The sequence below is a fragment of the Poromitra crassiceps genome, assembly GCF_964638095.1.
Source record: "Poromitra crassiceps genome assembly, chromosome: 1".
In the NCBI taxonomy this organism is placed as follows: domain Eukaryota; kingdom Metazoa; phylum Chordata; class Actinopteri; order Beryciformes; family Melamphaidae; genus Poromitra; species Poromitra crassiceps.
The window spans coordinates 59,976,958-60,001,188 of record NC_139623.1 but is presented as its reverse complement, the minus strand read 5'-3'; the positions used below and the strand labels follow the sequence as shown (position 1 = coordinate 60,001,188).

General features: G+C 46.0%; 1 protein-coding gene across 1 annotated transcript in view; it reads left to right on the top strand.

Annotated features, from left to right (window-relative positions):
• The window catches only part of LOC310788485 (transmembrane protein 65-like), a gene marked incomplete at both ends in the record, with an annotated part of 115,568 nt that overhangs the window by 75,798 nt on the left and 15,539 nt on the right, over positions 1 to 24,231 (top strand). Inside the window, one exon of the mRNA XM_083650031.1 lies at positions 13,131 to 13,173. Within this exon, the coding sequence (XP_083506157.1) occupies positions 13,131 to 13,173 (43 nt within the window). The remainder of the gene's footprint in view (positions 1 to 13,130; positions 13,174 to 24,231) is intronic.

Genomic DNA, 24,231 nt, shown 5'->3' with positions numbered 1-24,231 from the left:
AACACACATTACTGATTTACATGTATGTGTATGTATAATTAAGAACACACATTACTGATTTACATGTATGTGTATGTATAATTAAGAACACACATTACTGATTTACATGTATGTGTATGTATAATTAGGAACAAAGAACACACATTACTGATTTACATGTATGTGTATGTATAATTAGGAACACACATTACTGATTTACATGTATGTGTATGTATAATTAGGAACACACATTACTGATTTACATGTATGTGTATGTATAATTAGGAACACACATTACTGATTTACATGTATGTGTATGTATAATTAAGAACACACATTACTGATTTACATGTATGTGTATGTATAATTAGGAACACACATTACTGATTTACATGTATGTGTATGTATAATTAAGAACACACATTACTGATTTACATGTATGTGTATGTATAATTAAGAACACACATTACTGATTTACATGTATGTGTATGTATAATTAGGAACAAATAACACACATTACTGATTTACATGTATGTGTATGTAAAATTAGGAACACACATTACTGATTTACATGTATGTGTATGTATAATTAAGAACACACATTACTGATTTACATGTACTGTATGTGTATGTATAATTAAGAACACACATTACTGATGTACATGTATGTGTATGTATAATTAAGAACACACATTACTGATTTACACGTATGTGTATGTATAATTAGGAACACACATTACTGATTTACATGTATGTGTATGTATAATTAGGAACACACATGACTGATTTACATGTATGTGCAGCAGAATTATTTCCTAAGTTTTGAAATCTGTGTTTCCATCTGGTTGAAGTCCCCTCTCTCTGTTTGTTTCCAACTTGAATTGCTAACCAGGGTTTCTTTCTGAGGTTAGAGACAGGTTTGGCTTCGAAAACACCATTGGAGCAAAGTATTACCAGTGAAAGTTTAAGTTGGCAAAGAACTACTCTCACACTTCTAAGAAATAGATTTTGTTGGTCCAGACTGCAAATTTTCAATCAGGCTTCCCTATCAGCTGTATGCCACATCATAGTGGACTCCCCACTCTCACTTTAAAAAGAAATAAAGAAATAAGCCTTTAAAATGTATCTTCCTTATAGCATTATAGATGATTCCAACTTGACAACATAAACATTCTAAATTGTCCCCAGCTTACCTCCTGTTGCAGTGTTTGCTGTACAATAACTGACAGGACATAAGCTAGGTTCCAAACTGTTGCCTAGCAACACAATTCTGTGAAAACCATCTATAGTAAAACTCTGATGATAAGCTCACAATTTGACCACTACTGTGACACTGAGCCAAAAATAGAGACGAGAGGGGGGGTGATTGGAGGAGATAAATGATAACTTCATAAAAACTGTCTAGTAATCCTCCTGCACTGCTACAGACTGAATGGCTAAAAAGGAACATTTGCATTTTAATGTTATTATCACTCATCCCTATTGAAAGTATCTGGCAGAATGACCGAAGTTATGTTACATTATACTGGATATGAATGAAGCTTTGATAAGAGGAGCACAATATTGCACAATATTGCATATCAACATCTTTGGCCATGTTCAGAATAGGAGGCCAAATCCGATTTGTGAACTTTAGTGACCTATTAATGATTCTATCCAGATTGGTTTTATGAGTCTGGATGCTCCAAGTCTGATTTGTGTCACTTGTCCCAAACCACATATGGAGGTAGTTTCCAATCTGCTTTCGACTGATGTGACTTCAGTGTGCTGATCACCCAAATCAGATTTGAGAGTGTCTTTTGCAGGGGGGCGGAGACTTGAAGAGCAGAGAGCAGACATGCAAACACTGCCAGAAACATTATATGTTGGCTCATTGTATCTGAACACACAGATCTGACTTGAACACTTGCCCAATGCAGATTTGTGGCAGTGCGGACACACTCCCAAATCAGATTTGGGAAACCAATCAAGATAATGATGATGAATGACTTTAGCGGCAAATCGGATTTGCCTGTAATGTGAACATGGCCTTTGTTCCAGATTAGGTTATAAACTGTAATGGTCTATAATAGACAACATATTGAATAGAGTAGGATGGTGAGTTTGGCCATTCCCATTTCTTTCTTTTCTTTGCTGCCTTTTTTCCTTAATCCCGTTCACATCAAACAGATTGAGTCAATCTGAATTGATAATGAGCTCACCTTATGGCTACTTGACACTGGGCTGCAAACTCAGGGACATATGAAAGTGGTCTTTCTTTCCAGGGAGGCTATAATAGCTATATGACTTGCTGAGGTCGTTACAGACATCAGCCAGCCAGGGTTAAAGGTCGTTACTCTCTGCAGACGCTCACAGACATCAGCCAGCCAGGGTTAAAGGAAGGGCTGGAGCTGCAGAAATCCTCCTGAAACGTAATGATGCGGAGAAAGAAAGTGCAGGAAACGACCCTGCTGCCACACTGCCACCAAGATCATTTACATGAGTAATAGAAGCCGTAGCAGTAGCCGCCTCAGGACCGTTTTGGTCACCGTACCCTACGTTGTTTTCATAGCGATGGCAGCGGAGCTCGCTGCTGTGACATTTGGGCTGTGTGTAAAATCATGAACCTGTGGTTATCTCCAGCTGCACAGAGTCATTTAACACTGCTCTCTACCAATCATACCTGTTCTAATACAAGAGGCCATTCTTGCTCCGCCGGCTTGGCAGCCGTTCCATTACATTATGGTCTACAGCCGATTTCAGACAATTGGATTTTTTTTTTTTTAAGAATGCGTCGACACACTGTTTTCAGCCAGTCACCCTCGAGTGCACAATTTAGAAAGATGAAAAGCGAATATGGGGTTTTGTGTCTGTGGTCACCAATCACTACTTGGGGGTGGGAACAGTTTTGTGACGGTAAAGTTGATATACCTGCCTTGACGTCAGTGATTGAGGTGATTGAGGTGATTGAGGTGTGGCAGGTTGTCCACAGTTGACAGTTTCAGACTAATAGAGAGCAACAACAATTTCTCAATTGGAAAAACCTCTCAGTTGAGTGCAGGATGTTTACAGCTACATGTAGTGCTGACTTGCGCGCTTTAGTTGAGGTAATGGCATATACAATTCCAAATAGGATTAAATCTATTAAAAATCACCACTGAGCTGATGAACTCACTAAAGTAAATGATGCTTTTTCCAGCATTACAGTTGGGTTAATGGGCCATGTCTTACGCCCAGTGCAAGTGCAAGGGCAAGCATTATCTTTGCTAGTTTCTAGCACTCAAATCTCCCTTTTTTCTTTTAATTGCGTTAATTTGAATTAAAAGGGAAAAATAGATTTTGAGTGTGAGGCACTAGCAAAGATAACGCTTGCCCTTGAACTTGCACTTGCACATGAGCTTAAAGTGTAACTAACCCCCAAAACACTTTCTTTCAGCTTTTAACCAATATATATGACTTTGTGGGTGATGTGTGTGATGTGTGATGTGTGAAGAATTCTGGTCAGAATTTCCACATTTGACACCAAACTGTTGCCATTTGACCATTTGTATCATTTTTCAGCAGCATATCTGGCATAAGCGCCCTCTAAGGGTGGAACACTGCTTTTTTTTTGTTTCTCAAATGAATGGGATATTAGGAACTAGGGTTGTCCCGATCCGATCACGTGATCGGAAATCGGGGCCGATCACGTGATTTTCAACTGATCCGGAATCGGGGGGAAGAGATCGGATTTTTATGTATAAAAACAATGATAACAACGTCACAAAACAAATATGGCAATTCTCACATTTCAGTCATCCAAATAAACAATCTGTCATTTATTTTATCATTGCAATTTGTCATATTCATCGTAAACACGAGCCCTCTTGCGCAGCAACACACGCAGTTTTAACTTTAGTAGTGAGCATTGATAAGAAGCGACAACTAATCTATTGCAACAGCGCACAAGAGATCGGCCATTTTGGGGCGCAACAAACCTCTGTGCTATTGTCCTGTTGTCTGCGGCGCCAAAATGGCCACGGTTCTATTGTCAATTGTCGCTTCTTTCCTTCCATACTCTTTGTTTAGTGTTCGACTAGCAACACATCAGAACGCGATAAAACATACAAAAACACATGTCCAACCATAATAACTAGATGGTCGCACAGTGGCTAAAACAGAAACAAGACGTAACGTTAGTTAGGGATCATGATTAAACTCACCTAGGAGTCGGACTAGGAAGAAAAGCCAGAAGTGTTCTGCACTGCCTGCCTGCATCAGTAAAGTTGCCATAATGAACATGTCTTTTTGTTGTCTGCATTCCGTCTGTCTTGTGAATAAAATCTGTCGTTCCTCCATGTTGTCAGATGAAGTGGCCGGACTGCACTCGTCTCACAGATAAAGTTTCAATCATTTTAATCCACGCAGACTGTCCTCAGTGACTCTCCATGTTGTCTCACTTGTAAACAGAGCTGCACCCCGCCCCCATCTAGCAAGCATGCTTAATTCTATTGATGTGGCTCATTGGCCGAAACTCGAAACAATAGCAGACAGCCAGTGAAACGCCGCATGCAAATTAATACCAGCCCAGAGATAGCCAGAGAAGTCAGTGGGTCCCAAACATTTCTGGCTTCAGTACCCCCTTTCCCTGATTTCTGAATCAAAGTACCCCCTTTACCATAAGCTGTAAAGATATTTTATTTTGTTTACTTGGTTTAAAACCAATGCTGCACTAACTGAGTTGTGGTTGTGATAAAAGAGCCGTACAAAGATGTCATATTGGTTGGTTAAAATAAAAACACTTAAACACTTAGAAGAAAGGGGGGGAAAAGCATCCAAGTTGTCCCAACTTGTTGTCCCAACTATTTCTGCAATGCATTGCAGAAATATCGGATCGGGACTCGGTATCGGCAGATACTCAAAATCATATGACTCGGACTCGGACTTGGGGGCAAAAAAAGGTGACCGGGACATCCCTATTAGGAACACACTGACGTCACAGTGTTCCCAAAGACTATGGGATTTCAAGATAATTACTCCCCTACCCCCCCTGTACCCTTTCGGCTCCTCAGAACTCCAAGCCTATTCCTATTGAAGTTTGCTCTTAAAATACTGAACCAAACGTCGTCAAAGTTGGCACATGTCTTAATTATAGTTAGTTTCCCGCTGAATGTGTCACTACTTTATTAATATCTTACCTGGATAAGCTTGAATGATGATGTTTATATTATCAGTCCGAGTTGGAAGCACTGTCTCCAGCCCAGGCAGGCGGGAGCGGGCGGGAGAGAGTCGTACTGTACCTCATGCACTAGCCCCAAGCTCCGGGGGCGCGCGCAGCAGCAGCTGGGCTCTCTCGGACTCGGCCAGAGCAGAGAGAGCACAGTCTGACATTTCCGCGGCTATCAGTCCGACTTGGAAGCACTTTCTCTCGGCCAGTCAAATGGGAGAGTCTGCTCTCTCATGCACCCGCGGGGGCGCGCGCAGCAGCAGCACACAGCAGCAGTGAGAGGCGGGGGCTTTCAACAGTCTGACATTTCAGCAAACAAATCTCGTCGCAGTTTAGCGGACATGTAAAATATAACGCTATACTACGACGTGACAACGTGACAAAGCTTCTCTAAACATATCGGCTAATATAATATTGTCACTGTGTACAAGCAACGCCAACTTTTCAGGAAATCAAGTCAGCAGAGCAGAGCAACTGGCTCTGTCTGTGTGTGTGTGCTCCTCGGGGGGATTTGCATGGGAGAGGAGGAGAAGAGCTCTGCCCTGCATTGCCTGCGCCCTGAGAGGAAAAATCAGAGGTGCTGCAACTTTTAACAAGAATCACGAAAAGCCCCAAAACGCGAATTAAAAACGGATTTCATTGCGCGGTTTATCTCTAGTTAGACGAGGGAATTACGTGGAGAAATCTCGCATTGTGTTACCCCAGAGCAAGAGGTTTGTCCTCACTGTGCTGTGTGCTGCGAGCAGCGAGGCTCTTTTAACATAAGTTTAGACAAGCCATGCACGCACACACACATGGGACAAAATGGGACAAAAATAATTAAATTTCTAGTTCGCCACTGAATGGCCAAATTGATATCACTTTCAACCATTATGAGCAACACTCTTTCCATACAGACCACCAGCGTTGGCTAGTTGTTGATATTTATAAAAGATATTGCCCCTCTCAAATAAATTATTTTTGAGGCGGTAGGCAAACTGTAATGGCGTCCATTTCCGAAAAAAAATCTTGACTTGAACACAGCCAAAGAGTTTAGTATAGACAAGAGCATATGTAATTTCTTGTTTTTTTCCATAGGTATTTTCAAATCACTGTTCTGATACATATCTGGGGGGTTAGTCCCCCTTTAATATACGGAAAAGAAAACTGCATTTCCTGAACACCGAGTCGGTAGGTAGTCAGTACAGTAGGTCAGCCGAGCTGTAGTCTCGCTGGCCAGCCTCCTCTCCCTTCCGTCCGAGGAGTCTGGCGCCGCAGGTCTCCATAGTGGGATTGCGATGGGCGGCGCTTAGCGGCAGTGCCCTTGGAAAATAGTTTCAAACAATCCAACTTGCCGTTTTCAGCGTGTAGCAACGAGCTAGCGTGTAGGTTTCTGCCGTGCTAGCTATTTAGCATTGTTGTTTTCCCTGAGGGCACTATTTACAGTGACACACAGGGAGGAGGGAGCGGAAGCCGCTCTGATTGACATGGTCAGAGCCAATGACAGAGTTTGTAATAAGCCGGGAGCGGACATCCGGCTGCCACCGAAACAGTTGGTCCAATGGGAGAGCAGAGTAGAGCAGGGGAGAGGGTTTATCCCAATTATGGAGACCTGCGGCGCCAGACTCCTCGGCGGGAGGGAGAGGAGGCTGGCCAGCGAGACTAGCCGAGCTGTGACAGGCCAGGCAGGGCTTCTCAGTCAGCAAGCTTTCCCCACTTGTTTATTTACTGCATATGTTTTGTTTTTGTGGGGTGTGGCGGCATTTTTGCCTTTATTGGACAGAACAGTAGGCAGGTGGGAAAGGTGGGGAGAGAGAGAGGGGATGACATGTGGCAAAGGACCACGGGTCAGATTTGAACCCGTGGTACGCCTGCTAGCAGGTGAGCCACCGGGACAGATCCCTTACTTAGTCTCACAGTGCCAGCCGTCGCTGGAAGCTTGCTGATGTTGACGGTGGGTCTGACTAAGTGAGACCACCCCTTATTGCATAAGGTTGGCATTATTGCTTCATTCCCCGGCCAGAGTCAAGTCAAGTCAAGTTTATTTATATAGCCCTAATTCACAAGCATGTCCCAGAGGGCTTCACAGAGAATATGTCTAGCTAATTCTAGCTGACACAACAGTAGCAAATTACAGAATAAAGATAACACATTGAACAATTGATAGAGAAATATAGGAATATAGGATAGAGCAGAGGATAGAGCAGGAGAAGGGAGGAGAGCAGGGGGAATGTCAGAGAGTGATGGGGTGGGGAGGGAATGGGAAATGTTGGAGAGTATTCACCTTATTCTTTGCCCACACATGGACGCTTCCGCATTACGTCATTTCGTAATAGTATTTCCGTTTTAGACTTGCCAAAAACCCTGCAGGCAAGATGGCCGCCCACACTCCCCTCCTAAACTGGCAGAATTACTCCCCCATAAACTAACATATCTTGGCCAATAAGTATGTAACATACAAAATAAAACAACCCGTAATATCTTAATTTTATGTAGAATGCAGAGGACATGTAACTGTTTAGTTAAACTTGCATTCCAGGAATATTGTGCTCTAAAGATGACGTTAGTGGCTCGAAACCGTTTCGTCCTGAAACCCACACGTTTTGCGCCAGCGTAACCTATATGGGATTCGAAATAACGCATCCGAGATAGAACGTTATGAATATAGCCACGTTATAAACAACAAACTAACGCTGGTGATCCATATGGAAACAGTGTTACTCGAAATGGTTAAAAGTTATATCAATTTGGTCATTCAGTGGCATTTTACTGCCATATAACATAACTAACTAGTGGCTAATATTAGCCACAGTAGGCAACTAGCGCTGAACCGGAAGAACAAATACGTTTGCGTTGAACGCGGAAGAGAGAAAAAGTGGGCGTGGTGAATAAGGTGAATAGGAGGTGGGGAAGGAGCAGGTGAAGGGGGAAAGAGGAGAGAGCAGGAGAGGGGAGGGGGGAGGGAGAGCAGGGGGATGTGGGGGAGAAGAGAGCAGGGAGAGGGAGGAGGTGGGGAGAGAATGGGAAATGTGGGGAAGGAGAGAACGGAGAAGGAGAGGTGGAGAAAGTAGCAGGGGAAGGGGAAAAGAAAGAGAATGGGTGCCATGCTTTAAAATGGAATGGATGTCATGCTTTAGAGAAGTGGAGGGGGGGGGGTTCTGGAACATACATTCGCTGATGTAGGTAAGATGTGAGACATCAGTATTGAATTTAGACTGTTTTATAACCATATATATATATATATATATATATATATATATATATTATATATTATATATATATTATATTTTGGTATATATACCAAAAATAGGTTTTTGAGAAAATGCAAAATGGGGGAAAATCTATGTTGATGGAAATGGGCGTGACCTATATGGATAGATAATTGTTTCTAAACATGCAGGCCAGCCGGCTAGCAGCTGGTTATAATCTGGATGTTTAGAAGGGGCTCATTACAGTAGTCCAGATGGGAGGTGATGAAGGCGTGGATGAGGGTCTCATCTACAGAGTCTGAAAGTGATGGCCGGAGTCTGGAGATGTTTTGAGGTGGTAGAAGGCGGATTTGGTGATGGCTTTTATGTGAGAGTCAAGTCCAAGAATTGGTGCGCTCAACTCAGTCTTAAATACTTTGGGTGCTGGGCCTGCCGACCCAACAAAACATGAAAAGTCCAATGGAACTGGCAGCACTCACAGGTAAAGTTTCTAAAGGATTTAAATCCGCACAGCAGCAGTACAAAGAACAGATGCGTTTTTCAGCCTGTGGCTTTCCTCAGTGTTAAATGAGAGAATGGGTGTGACCCCATATATAAGGAGGCAGAAACCAGGGAATGCATCCAGCTGGCATAGATCAATAATCAGGCAGTGAGAATACATATAAATACACACAAAAATATTCCATAATATGGAGATGGCACATATGAGAACCAGTAACCCGAAAAGGCCAGGAGAACCAGCTAACATAAATAAAGTCTACATTTGAAATAGAATGAATAGTATATTTTAAGCTGGTATTGTACTGAGATCGCAAATTGCCCAATCACCACATGAGGGGAGTATACAAAGGTGTAAACTACAGAGAGGCAACGGTGGACCTCCCATAGACATAAACCCACTAGGAAGGATAATTAGATAGAAACATGAATAGAAAAAACAATTATACAAATGAGTAATAAAGTTAAAAGGTACTCATCATAGTAACCCTTCTAAAGACTGTAATAGTAAAATCATGACTAAGATGAAGACCCATACAAAATGTCAGGTCAAATGGCACAATTATCCAGATCTGAGGGGAATGCACAAATAGAACATGAGTGTGTTGGGCAAACACCTTTCACAAGAAGATGCTAATAAAACGCATATAAACCAAAGCCTATAACACATATAAACCATGGCCTTTTTAATGATAAAAAGTCGCAAGTGATCATTCTGAGGAACTAGAGAGGAGGATTTGAGAGACAGGCCAAAATAAGATAGTAAGGCCATAGAGAAAGTTAATTTATAAAAAGCAAGACAAAAGTAACTCCTCATTCAAGCCTCTAGGATGTTCAGTTTGTAACTAATGGATCCAGAACGCTTCTCTTTGGAGACGTTTTTTCTCTCTATCGCCGCCCCTCAACAGAGGACCCACGGACTCTATCCGCATAAAGCGTAAACTGGACACATTGTGACCAACCAAATTTAAATGTTTGGCCACAGGTGACCTCTCATCATTAGTTCTGATCCTGCTTTTATGTTCAGATATGTGAATTCTCACTTGTCTTTTAGTTTTGCCTACGTAACACGGACATTTCAACAGATAAATCACATGTGTGGTTCTACAAGTGATTCTACACTCAACTTTCTGCCTGTATGAGGATGGGAAAAATGTGCACCTTTAATAATGGCATTACAATTGATACGGTTGGAGCAAGAGAAATTCCCAGACGGGAGAGAACGTAAAAAAAATTGTAGGCTTAACATAAAGGTTTGTCTTGACAAGTTTATCCCTCAAGTTGTTAGGACACTTATTCGCAAATATAGAGGGATTAGCGAACTCGCGGCCGACAACAGGATCGCTGGACAAAATGTGCCAATGTTTTTTTTTACAATGCTTTTAACAGAATGAGAAATGGGTGAAAATGTGAATGGCAACACAAGAGACTGAATATTACGAGAGGGGGGCTTCGGGACTAAGAGGCTATCTCTGTCAAACTCACAAACCCGAGTTAAACAATTAATTAAAATATGATCATTATAATGTTTCTGACGAAAACGAGAACAAAGGTCACTGGCCTGTCTCTCAAACTCCTCCTCAGAGCTGCAAATCCTACTTTTTCTCAAAAGCTGACTATAAGGCAAGCTCCTTTTAAGGCTGTGTGGGGGGCCAAAGCGTAGAGGGATTTGTACGTGAGGAGCAGGCTTTTGTAGGTGATGCAGAACTTGACCGGGAGCCAGTGGAGATGAATGAGGATGGGGTGATGAAACCAAACTCTCTGTGTCGTCATGTTGCTATGGAAAACATCATGGTGCCAATTGATTGGCACAGGGAGAAAACATGCAAACTCCACACAGGACATGGGACCGCCCGGGGTTCGAACCCGGGACCTTCTTGCTGTGAGGCAACAGTGCTGCTAACCATTGATCCACCAATACTGTACCTGTATCCAAGTAGTCATAAAGTAAATGAAAGAGCACCGAGCTAATATCCCTCATTAGATCTCACTCAAACAAACAGCTTATTAACATTGATGCTTTGTTCACGGAGGCAGTGAAGCCTCTCTTGAACATCAGGGTCAGGCTCCTGGGGAGACACAGTAAACAAAACACTCCGAGATCTCAATGCACATTGACTACACTCATTAGACTGAGACTCTTTCAAGTCTCACTGTGCTAGCTTGGATCTTTGCTGATTAATTAGGGGGCAGGTCCTGAGTGATGTCTTCCCATTTAACAATGCAAACTGTGAGTGGGCGGAAAGTCACTGTAGATGTTTGGTTGGGTATTTATTTGTTGTTTCCAGCCTTGCTGCTAAAGTAGCTAGGATACCATCACACTGAAGAACTGAAGAACTTAGTTTGATGCAGAGTTTGCCCTCGCTGAGATGACATCGCTGCTTTGTCTGTTTTCCCTCGTGGGCTTCAGGACAACTGTGGCAACGTCACTAATACTGTGTGAACTCAGGATCATGGACAACAAGTAAAATGCAAGTAGACTACAGACTTTATATTCCCTTTTTGGAGCTGCTACCAATGTGCTGTATGAGCAACGATACAGACAAACTCTTCGGCACTTCAAGGGATCGGAGAATATATTGAATCGTATGATGAGATAAGCATATCGTCCCACTCCCATCCCTAACATCAATGTGATGGTTCAACTCCTGGTCTTGTCTCTCCACCACCAATTGACAAACAACAGGACATAATCAGGAGGACGAGTTCATGGTCTCCAGGTCTGTTTCATTACACACTTCCACATGCCCTGGAGGAATCCATTGAGAGGTCTATAACTCTGCAGGAGCAGGGCCTATTGCGGGCCTCTAGTGTCTCTCGTTGTGCCTCTGTCTCCCTGGGAGAGGGCGGTGTTTACAAGAAATATGACGAAGGTCATATGAAGTGCATCGTCACCACAGTCCAAAAATAGAAAACTCACACTTGCTTGCATGAACATTACTGATCCAACGACTACACTCGTCCACACATTCTGCCTCCTTGACAACTCCCCCCCCCAACAAACTTCCCTTATTAAGAGTTGTCAAACATTCTCCCTGGAATGAACATAAGACCTGATAGAATTCTTCAATGAAGTAAAAAAAAAAATTGGTACGACTGTGCTCTCCATTTTTTCATTCCATCACACCTTTTAGTTGATAACATTTTAGAGAAAGTAAATATTTTGGTAATAGCTACTTTATTTGGAGAGTCCACCTACAGAGAGTCTAGAGACTATTTGTAACATTGCAACAGCCTATTAGTTGACGTTCAACAATTCAACTGATTAACATATGTTCAACAGATGATCTATGACAATTCATGAACACACCTACATACTACACTAGGTGCAGGTGTGCGGAATGGGAAGCAAACAGAATCTGTTTGTTGAATCTCAACTCATAACCTGTTAAAGCAACATCGACAGACCAAGCTAAACCCATAGAACCCATTCTCATTCAGTTATACTGAAGTGATGGGGGTACGGTGGTGCAGTGGTAAGCGCTGTCGCCTCACAGCTCGAAGGTCCTGGCTTCGATTCCCACCTGGGACGCTGTGAACGCTGAAGGAATGCGTGCCCGTCCGCATGTCCTCGAGTGCCCACCGCCTGGGTGGGGTCGTCAAAAGGGCCTTTCTGTGTGGAGTTTGCATGTTCTCCCCGTGCCTCCCGGGGGTTTCCTTCATATAGGAACCCCCTTCACCAAAACATGCAATATCCTGGTTGCTGATGTGGTTCCTCCTCTGGTCGTTAAGGGCGCCTGTTCAGAGGGAGGGGAACTGGTTGGAATAGCGTGAACCTCCCACGTGCTATGTCCTACCGGTGAAGCTTCCTCTGTCAGGTGAAAAGAAGCGGCTGGCTAACTGCCCATGAAGCATGGACCAGTTTCGGCTCTCCCCAGATTGGTAGAAGGTGGAGTAGCAACCAGGATAAATAAATTAAATTAACACTAATGGGGATAAAAATGGGATAAAAAATCGGGGGGAGGGGAATAAAAAAAAAAAAAAAGGTTATACTGAAGTGAGAGGTCAAGGGACCCATTTGAAAATGTCCATGCCCGTTTTTTCCCTCGTCAAAATATAGCCTATAACTTTGGAGCGTTATTTAGCCCCCTTCCCGACAAGCAAGCATGACGTGGTCCGCGAGCCACTCAAACGGCTCCGTGAGCCACTTTTGTGTCACGAGCCACCAGTTGAGAACCACTGCTCTACACAAACCACAGCCTTGTTGTGATTCATAATGTAATGCTGTTTTTCTTCTTCTTCTTCTTTGTCTCTGTCTCTTTCTCTCACATTTTCTCCAGCTGCTGCCCTGGGTAACCTGGTATCTGATCTGGCAGGACTAGGGTAAGAATGAGACACACAAACTAGTGTGTGTGACCGCCAAGTACATAGTCAAGTGTCATATATCCGCTTGGCCCTCGAGTTTTGTGGGTTCAATGACATTTTAAAGCAACCCAGTTAACCCAGCCTCTTGTCAAGGCTAAGTATTAAATCAAATCGGAGACAGATCAGTGCGAGCAGCAAGGGACTCTGTGAAAATGAAATACAGCCAGCCAAGGTCTGTGCTACATAGGAGATAAGCGTTTGGTCGTGCAAGGAATAAAAACAACTATAGGTATAAAAACCTGCACACGTGTGCTTTGAATGAACCGTACAGGTCAAAACAATTCACAACCTGAATTTAAAGAGATACCAAACAGTTTTTCCACTTTTTTCCTGCTGAAAATCAATGTATATGTGAATTTAGTAGTGTTGTTGTTGATGAATGCAGGTCAAAATCAGTGACATTTAGTGTAAATCAGAGGAATTCTTCTTGTTTTATCAGTCACTAAACTAAACTGCTCCAAAACTGCTCCAAGTCGCCTGTTCAGAGGGAGGGGAACTGGTTGGAATAGCGTGAACCTCCCACGTGCTATGTCCTACCGGTGAAGCTTCCTCGGGCAGGTGAAAAGAAGCGGCTGACTTGACTGCCCATGTCTCGGAGGATGCATGGAATCAGTCTCGGCTCTCCCCAGATCGGCAGAGGATGGAGTAGCAACCAGGATTGAGTAATTCAAATGAGCACTAAAACGGGGGATAAAAATGGGATAAAAAATCGGGGAAAAAAACATAAAAAAAAAAAAAAAAAAAATGCTCCAAGCTCCAGTACTAGATTCAAATTCCCCCCTTCTTTCTATTGGCTAAAATGGTTGGTCATGTGACGTCTGCAGTACGTGTCGTCACCAAATAGCCTAACCTGACGCTGCCAGATGGACGGTATAGCTCCACATACGTTTCACTAAACTAGTCGATCTGGGAATGCAGTAACCAGACCCGCTGACGGAGGCGGGCACTTTTTCCAAGCTACTTGGCAGGTGATTGGATGACCCATCTGTCTATCACCGCTGGTGGGTGTTCACTTCAGCCAATCAGATCGCCGAAGGTGCCTGTGCCTGATCTCCGTGGTATTCATTGATTGAGTCCTCACCGTCGTAAAGTCACCTTCGAAGCATGAAGTTAGATTATAACGAACTAGTTGTGTCGCTTAGCCTTCCCAAATGTTGAGGGTCGTTTTTTAGAATTTAATACATAGAATTGGGAACGTTACATTCAATTTCATTCAGACTGCCTGTCACTTCCGCGGTGGCAGCCATGTTGACGAGTGAAAAGAACTACAAAGACCATGTACCCACTACTTGCCCAGACGAGCCTGAGCCCGCCTAAGGCTGCCGCTGATTCGTCAGGCCGGCATGGTTCGGCCAATCATCTTAACTGCCTGTGCATGACAAGATGGATTACGTCGAGAGAATCTCTTTTGATCTCGCGAGGTTATCCATCTTGCAAGCAAGGTTACAAATAGCCCCACCCCCACCCACATTTCCTCGCTATTTGTTCCCCCGGCGCACTCATGCCGTGTGTGTGTGTTTACAAATGCCAGACGGTGAGCTCTCCACAGTAGCTGAAAACAGCACCTCCTCCTGGCCGGGCAGTGAGCTCTCCACAGTAGCTGAAAACAGCACCTCCTCCTGGCCGGGCAGTGAGCTCTCCACAGTAGCTGAAAACAGCACCTCCTCCTGGCCGGGCAGTGAGCTCTCCGCAGTAGCTGAAAACAGCACTTCCTCCTGGCCGGTCAGTGAGCTCTCCACAGTAGCTGAAAACAGCACCTCCTCCTGGCCGGGCAGTGAGCTCTCCACAGTAGCTGAAAACAACACCTCCTCCTGGCCGGGCAGTGAGCTCTCCACAGTAGCTGAAAACAGCACCTCCTCCTGGCCGGGCAGTGAGCTCTCCACAGTAGCTGAAAACAACACCTCCTCCTGGCCGGGCAGTGAGCTCTCCGCAGTAGCTGAAAACAGCACCTCCTCCTGGCCGGGCAGTGAGCTCTCCGCAGTAGCTGAAAACAGCACTTCCTCCTGGCCGGGCAGTGAGCTCTCCACAGTAGCTGAAGACAGCACCTCCTCCTGGCCGGGCAGTGAGCTCTCCACAGTAGCTGAAAACAACACCTCCTCCTGGCCGGGCAGTGAGCTCTCCACAGTAGCTGAAAACAGCACCTCCTCCTGGCCGGGCAGTGAGCTCTCCACAGTAGCTGAAAACAACACCTCCTCCTGGCCGGGCAGTGAGCTCTCCACAGTAGCTGAAAACAGCACCTCCTCCTGGCCGGGCAGTGAGCTCTCCACAGTAGCTGAAAACAGCACCTCCTCCTGGCCGGGCAGTGAGCTCTCCACAGTAGCTGAAAACAGCACCTCCTCCTGGCCTGGCAGTGAGCTCTCCGCAGTAGCTGAAAACAGCACCTCCTCCTGGCCGGGCAGTGAGCTCTCCGCAGTAGCTGAAAACAGCACTTCCTCCTGGCCGGGCAGTGAGCTCTCCACAGTAGCTGAAAACAGCACCTCCTCCTGGCCGGGCAGTGAGCTCTCCACAGTAGCTGAAAACAGCACCTCCTCCTGGCCGGGCAGTGAGCTCTCCACAGTAGCTGAAAACAACACCTCCTCCTGGCCGGGCAGTGAGCTCTCCACAGTAGCTGAAAACAACACCTCCTCCTGGCCGGGCAGTGAGCTCTCCACAGTAGCTGAAAACAGCACCTCCTCCTGGCCGGGCAGTGAGCTCTCCACAGTAGCTGAAAACAGCACCTCCTCCTGGCCTGGCAGTGAGCTCTCCACAGTAGCTGAAAACAGCACCTCCTCCTGGCCTGGCAGTGAGCTCTCCACAGTAGCTGAAAACAGCACCTCCTCCTGGCCGGGCAGGGAGCTCTCCACAGTAGCTGAAAACAGCACCTCCTCCTGGCCAGGGAGTGAGCTCTCCACAGTAGCTGAAAACAGCACCTCCTCCTGGCCGGGCAGTGAGCTCTCCACAGTAGCTGAAAACAACACCTCCTCCTGGCCGGGCAGTGAGCTCTCCACAGTAGCTGAAAACAGCACCTCCTCCTGGCCGGGCAGTGAGCTCTCCACAGTAGCTGAAAACAACACCTCCTCCTGGCCGGGCAGTGAGCTCTCCACAGTAGCTGAAAACAACACCTCCTCCTGGCCGGGCAGTGAGCTCTCCACAGTAGCTGAAAACAACACCTCCTCCTGGCCGGGCAGTGAGCTCTCCACAGTAGCTGAAAACAACACCTCCTCCTGGCCGGGCAGTGAGCTCTCCACAGTAGCTGAAAACAACACCTCCTCCTGGCCGGGCAGTGAGCTCTCCACAGTAGCTGAAAACAACACCTCCTCCTGGCCGGGCAGTGAGCTCTCCACAGTAGCTGAAAACAGCACCTCCTCCTGGCCGGGCAGTGAGCTCTCCACAGTAGCTGAAAACAGCACCTCCTCCTGGCCGGGCAGTGAGCTCTCCACAGTAGCTGAAAACAACACCTCCTCCTGGCCGGGCAGTGAGCTCTCCACAGTAGCTGAAAACAACACCTCCTCCTGGCCGGGCAGTGAGCTCTCCACAGTAGCTGAAAACAGCACCTCCTCCTGGCCTGGCAGTGAGCTCTCCACAGTAGCTGAAAACAGCACCTCCTCCTGGCCTGGCAGTGAGCTCTCCACAGTAGCTGAAAACAGCACCTCCTCCTGGCCGGGCAGTGAGCTCTCCACAGTAGCTGAAAACAACACCTCCTCCTGGCCGGGCAGTGAGCTCTCCACAGTAGCTGAAAACAGCACCTCCTCCTGGCCGGGCAGTGAGCTCTCCACAGTAGCTGAAAACAGCACCTCCTCCTGGCCGGGCAGTGAGCTCTCCACAGTAGCTGAAAACAACACCTCCTCCTGGCCGGGCAGTGAGCTCTCCACAGTAGCTGAAAACAACACCTCCTCCTGGCCGGGCAGTGAGCTCTCCACAGTAGCTGAAAACAGCACCTCCTCCTGGCCGGGCAGTGAGCTCTCCACAGTAGCTGAAAACAACACCTCCTCCTGGCCGGGCAGTGAGCTCTCCACAGTAGCTGAAAACAGCACCTCCTCCTGGCCTGGCAGTGAGCTCTCCACAGTAGCTGAAAACAGCACCTCCTCCTGGCCTGGCAGTGAGCTCTCCACTGTAGCTGAAAACAGCACCTCCTCCTGGCCGGGCAGTGAGCTCTCCACAGTAGCTGAAAATAGCACCTCCTCCTGGCCGGGCAGTGAGCTCTCCACAGTAGCTGAAAACAGCACCTCCTCCTGGCCGGGCAGTGAGCTCTCCACAGTAGCTGAAAACAACACCTCCTCCTGGCCGGGCAGTGAGCTCTCCACAGTAGCTGAAAACAGCACCTCCTCCTGGCCTGGCAGTGAGCTCTCCACAGTAGCTGAAAACAGCACCTCCTCCTGGCCTGGCAGTGAGCTCTCCACAGTAGCTGAAAACAGCACCTCCTCCTGGCCGGGCAGTGAGCTCTCCACAGTAGCTGAAAACAGCACCTCCTCCTGGCCGGGCAGTGAGCTCTCCACAGTAGCTGAAAACAGCACCTCCTCCTGGCCGGGCAGTGAGCTCTCCACAGTAGCTGAAAACAGCACCTCCTCCTGGCCGGGCAGTGAGCTCTCCACAGTAGCTGAAAACAGCACCTCCTCCTGGCCGGGCAGTGAGCTCTCCACAGTAGCTGAAAACAGCACCTCCTCCTGGCCGGGCAGTGAGCTCTCCACAGTAGCTGAAAACAGCACCTCCTCCTGGCCGGGCAGTGAGCTCTCCACAGTAGCTGAAAACAGCACCTCCTCCTGGCCGGGCAGTGAGCTCTCCGCAGTAGCTGAAAACAGCACCTCCTCCTGGCTGGGCAGTGAGCTCTCCGCAGTAGCTGAAAACAGCACCTCCTCCTGGCCGGGCAGTGAGCTCTCCACAGTAGCTGAAAACAGCACCTCCTCCTGGCCTGGCAGTGAGCTCTCCGCAGTAGCTGAAAACAGCACCTCCTCCTGGCCTGGCAGTGAGCTCTCCGCAGTAGCTGAAAACAGCACCTCCTCCTGGCCGGGCAGTGAGCTCTCCGCAGTAGCTGAAAACAGCACCTCCTCCTGGCCGGGCAGTGAGCTCTCCGCAGTAGCTGAAAACAGCACCTCCTCCTGACTGGGCAGTGAGCTCTCCGCAGTAGCTGAAAACAGCACCTCCTCCTGGCCGGGCAGTGAGCTCTCCGCAATAGCTGAAAACAGCACCTCCTCCTGGCCGGGCAGTGAGCTCTCCGCAGTAGCTGAAAACAGCACCTCCTCCTGGCCGGGCAGTGAGCTCTCCACAGTAGCTGAAAACAGCACCTCCTCCTGGCCAGGCAGTGAGCTCTCCGCAGTAGCTGAAAACAGCACCTCCTCCTGGCCAGGCAGTGAGCTCTCCGCAGTATCTGAAAACAGCACCTCCTCCTGGCCGGGCTGCGGGCTCGGCCCACAGGCAGAACAAGCGAACCAGTAGAGGTGGATATTTATGGAAATAGGTGCAGCTTAGTGTGATTGTGCCGAAATGAACAGTCTCTCAAAAGTGCCTGATTTTGTAGTTTTGCGATTTCCAAAGTGGCGTGAGTCAGCCTCCGAAATGCTATGTGGCTAGGCCATATACTATCCGACTCTCCATATACTGTACTATATGTGGCTAGGCCATATACTATCTGACTCTCCATATACTGTACTATATGTGGTTCTCAAAGTGGTCCCTGACGGGGTTCCAATGGGTCCCCAGCAAAAAGGGGGCTAATTTATTTTTGCTATAATTCCATCCATAAGTAACACATTATGTTAATCATTTGTATTATTATTAGCTTCTCTATATAATAAAGTTGACGTTGTGTGTCTATGTGCATGTCTGTGTATCTTTAATGCACGCACACACCCCAGGTCGGATTGGGCTAAAAATGAGCATGGTGGTGGGTTATGACCCTACTGGAAGGTCATTTTTGAGAAAATAGACATTGTCCAGTTGCATGGAGAAACTTGGCATAGTGTGAGAACAAAGTAAACCCGGTATAAGGGCTTATCCAGGTTTCTGAAATCTGGATATGATATTTACATGCATAAACACAAAAACGCAATACTTCAAAACCCTGATAATAACGGGGATACTCATGTCCATGTAAACGCAGTCAGTGACAGAGTGGCAGACTGACAGAGTGGTAGACTGACAGAGTGGCAGACTGACAGAGTGGTAGAGTGACAGAGTGGTAGAGTGACAGAGTGGCAGACTGACAGAGTGGTAGAGTGACAGAGTGGTAGAGTGACAGAGTGGTAGACTGACAGAGTGGTAGAGTGACAGAGTGGTAGACTGACAGAGTGGCAGACTGACAGAGTGGTAGAGTGACAGAGTGGTAGAGTGACAGAGTGGTAGACTGACATAGTGGTAGAGTGACAGAGTGGTAGACTGACAGAGTGGCAGACTGACAGAGTGGTAGAGTGACAGAGTGGTAGACTGACAGAGTGGCAGACTGACAGAGTGGTAGAGTGACAGAGTGGTAGACTGACAGAGTGGTAGAGTGACAGAGTGGTAGACTGACAGAGTGGTAGACTGACAGACTGACAGAGTGGTAGAGTGACAGAGTGGTAGAGTGACAGAGTGGCAGACTGACAGAGTGGCAGACTGACAGAGTGGTAGACTGACAGAGTGGTAGACTGACAGAGTGGCAGACTGACAGAGTGGTAGAGTGACAGAGTGGTAGAGTGACAGAGTGGTAGACTGACAGAGTGGTAGAGTGACAGAGTGGTAGACTGACAGAGTGGTAGAGTGACAGAGTGGTAGACTGACAGAGTGGTAGAGTGACAGAGTGGTAGACTGACAGAGTGGTAGAGTGACAGAGTGGTAGAGTGACAGAGTGGTAGACTGACAGAGTGGTAGACTGACAGATTGGAAAGGTGTCACTTCCCTCCTGCATCGTTCTTGTCACATCATCTAAAAGAAGACTGATGATGAGGCAAGCTGTTCTGGCCTCAGTGAACTATCAGTGGGCAGGCTTACTGTGTGTGTGTGTGTGTGTGTGTGTGTGTGTGTGTGTGTGTGTGTGTGTGTGTGTGTGTGTGTGCGCGCGCGCGCATGCATGTGTGTGCGCGCATGCATGCGTGTGCGTGTGTGTGTGCAGGCATAGGCAAGCAGGTGAGAGAGTGTGTGTGTGTGTGTTGTGTATGTGTATGTGTGTGTGTGTGTGTGTGTGTGTGTGTGTGTGTTTGCGCGCGTGCATGCGTGCATGTGTGTGTCCGTTTGCCATTTTATCATAATTGGATAGCAGTGCCGGGTGGCAGCTTTTCAGGCTTGAGCAGACTAGACTGGAGAGGACTTTGATTGTGACAGATTGACACCGGTGAGTCTGAAGGCTGTTTATCTCCCACAGGTCGTCAGTGTACCGGGCGCCTGCAAGTGTCCTTCACTGTAAAACGTGTGCTGTCGCTTTCATTCATTTCAAAAGGTGAAGACGTAACACCAAGAGCGATTTTGCAGTTAAATTAAATAGGTTCTAATCTAAAGAAACCATCGCGCCATGAAAAAATGGAGCAGCGACGACGACGACGACGACGACGACATGGTTTTGCTTTTGAGGAGAGGAGAGAGCTTGGACAGGAGCTGAAAGCACAGCTGCTTTCAGACCTGGCCTACTTCAGGATGTCTATCTGCTCAATCGAGCGCTCATCTGATACAGGCAAAACACTGAAGCACCGGAGCTTCAGGTTGGTGGACACGCAAATGGGCAATGAGGTGAAGATTTGCGCCATACACATCAATTGCATCACAGAAAATCAGAACCACCGTACTGTAGGTGATTGTCAGTTTGTCCCACAGAGGGGACCTGAACCATATGAATGTAGGTGATTGTGATTTGGATGGAGGTACTCCCGCTGCTGCCAGGCTCAGTTTCCCACTGGCACACTTCTTCAACATGCTGGCTTCTGATCCTCGGCCTTAGCTAATGCTGCTTTCACCACATTTCATCATTTCTCCTGCACAGAAAACTCTTTTTGCAATGTCTGATTTCTGATGCCGCCCGGTTTCTTTTACCTTCTGCTGTTGCAATGTACCGTATGAAGTATTTTGAACTGAAGGTGGAAGAGAGACTGTCTGATGCAAATATGAAAGCTATATGTATTGTATATGTTTGTGGTGCAGTATATTTGGGTCAGTGATGCAGTTAAGAAACCTGCATAGAATTACAATAGAATTCAGTCCAATGCAACTCATAATGTAGCCTAGATCAGTGCTCCTCAACATGGGATCAGGGGTTCTGTAGGGGGTTCCAGGGGGTCCCAGCAAATTGATGAGTTTGTGTAAAACAGGATTTCCTTGCTTGCTTGATTCTAAAGGACTTGGGTGTGCTATATGAACATGATGGAAGTCTCAAAACATGGTCCCCAGATAAAGCCACACCAGCCATGTAAGGAAAAAGAGCCTCTAAACGATCTGTTTTGGCTTCAGTGATTTTGTGACATCACAAAGTAACACTCATTTCATTGTCTCACTTACAGCGCCGCCCCACCACGTGAATGTGGAAGACCTCTGTAGCATAGCTGTGTAGCATGGGAAAATGTAGCATAGCTGTGTAGCATGGAACAATGTAGCATAGCTGTGTAGCATGGAACAATGTAGCATAGCTGTGTAGCATGGGAAAATGTAGCATAGCTGTGTAGCATGGGAAAATGTAGCATAGCTGTGTAGCATGGAAGAATGTAGCATAGCTGTGTAGCATGGAAAAATGTAGCATAGCTGTGTAGCATGGAAAAATGTAGCATAGCATGGAAAAATTTCCAAAACAATCAACAGCCCCAAAGATGGCTCTAACAGATCATCTTATCACAGGTCAAAACAGTGCATAGCTAATCAAAACAGTGCATAGTTAATCAAAACAGTGCATAGTTAATGAGGGGAGAGACAGAGTGAATAGAGAAGTAATAATAAATAATAAAATATAGCCGCAAGCGGCGATGCGGGGTCCAAGCATCTGGTGACCTGGGGGATATATGAGACATAATAACCACCAAATAGTGCACATTTATTCAGAGTTGGTATGTGCACAAGTAAACAAAGTTTGGTTGAGATCTGGTGACCTGACGGTTTTCAAGCAGTAGTAGTAGTAGTAGTAGTAATAGTAGCAGAAGTAGTAATAGTAGTGTGTGTATGTGTGTATATATGTGTGTGTATATGCATGTGTCTATATGTCTGTGTATATATGTGTGTGTATTTATGTGCCTTGCTTAAAACCCACCTTTTCGCTAGATGATCACTAAGTTACTTTGCTGTTGTGTTCTGTGTCTGAGGTGTACTTATGTTCTCTGTCTGTCCGTCTGCCTGGTTCCCTGTCTCCATTGTCCATTGTCCTGTGTCTATGACTCCTCTCATTTCTTTTTTATTACTTCCATATATTTATGTAGTCTATGATTATTTTTTTATTTTTTATTTTTTTTATGTTTTTTTCCCGATTTTTTTATCCCATTTTTATCCCCAGTTTAGTGCTCATTTGAATTACTCAATCCTAGTTGCTACTCCATCCTCTGCCGATCTGGGGAGGGCCGAGACTGATTCCATGCATCCTCCGAGACATGGGCAGTCAAGTCAGCCGCTTCTTTTCACCTGCCCGAGGAAGCTTCACCGGTAGGACATAACACGTGGGAGGTTCACGCTATTCCAACCAGTTCCCCTCCCTCTGAACAGGCGCCCTTAATGATCAGAGGAGGAACCATATAAGCAACCAGGATGTTGCATGTTTTTGTGAAGGGGGTTCCTATATGAAGGAGACCCCTGGGAGGCACGGGGAGAACATGCAAACTCCACACAGAAAGGCCATTTTGCCAACCCCACCCGGGTGGTGGGCACTCGAGGACATGCGGACGGGCACGCATTCCTTCAGTGTTCACATCGGCCCAGGTGGGAATCGAACCCACGACCTTCGAGCTGTGAGGCGATAGTGCTTACCACTGCACCACCGTACCTCCCTATGTAGTCTATGATTGTAACATATGAGGGGAGTCATACACCAAAGTAAAAGTAATAATAAAAAAGCTAACCTAAAGAAACATAACTACAGATAACAAGTATTACACAAATTAACAGATTGGTGAGGAGGGAGAGAGACTGCAAGTTCTGAAGGTCTTCTTAAGCTTAATGAGTGCACCAGATCCAGGTGCACCCAATCAACCTAATGACCACAACACCAGGCCTGTGCAAGACAGGACCAGGAGAATGGGAAGATTACCATTTTATGTTGCAATTTGTGTGAGATCATATCATATAATGCCAGTATTAAGAGTAACTATATTATGTGTAGACATTTACAAAATCAAGAACATCTTAATTGAAGTAATCCATTTTATGTTTCAGTAGGTATACATTAGATATTAGGAGTAGTAGTATGTTAAAGGACAGCGGTTGATGCCGTTTACTTCCATTGCATGCATTGTGTTGCCCCATGTTTTGCAACCAGCTGACCTAGCAGCATTAGCATTTAGCTAATAACCACACCAAAGATAATTATAGCCTACATCATCTAGTTGCCTATATAGCACTATGTTTATCATCAAGCCTTTTCACAGCTCAAAACATTGGTTGACTACATTGCAGTACAAGTTACACATTGCATAGACCACAGGATTCCTTTAAGGAAATGATCATTTATTGTGCCAAACATGTCATGGTGCTTACCTCTCTGCTTATAATGAGCAAGTGTGCTTCTAACGAAGTCACATGACACTAAGTCTTCTCCTTCTTCCTTTGATTGGATTATTGGTTGGCAGCTAGCTTTCGGGTACAATACTGCCACTTACTGATCTGGAGTGTGACAATAAACTAATTTTTGATCTATCAAACTATAAACACAATAGTCAGTGACATAAAAGGAACCAAAGAATACTAATTTCCTCTTACGCTGTTCATTTATTGTCTTAATATTAAATACCAGATGGACTATCTAACAGTTATATTCCATGATATAGGAGAAAATCCTGTACCACAATGGTTTCTAATAATTGCATACAAAATTTGGCATAATTAAATGATATAATTCCAGCCTGTAAAACAAACAAAATTGTTAGTACTAAATGGCCTGCATTT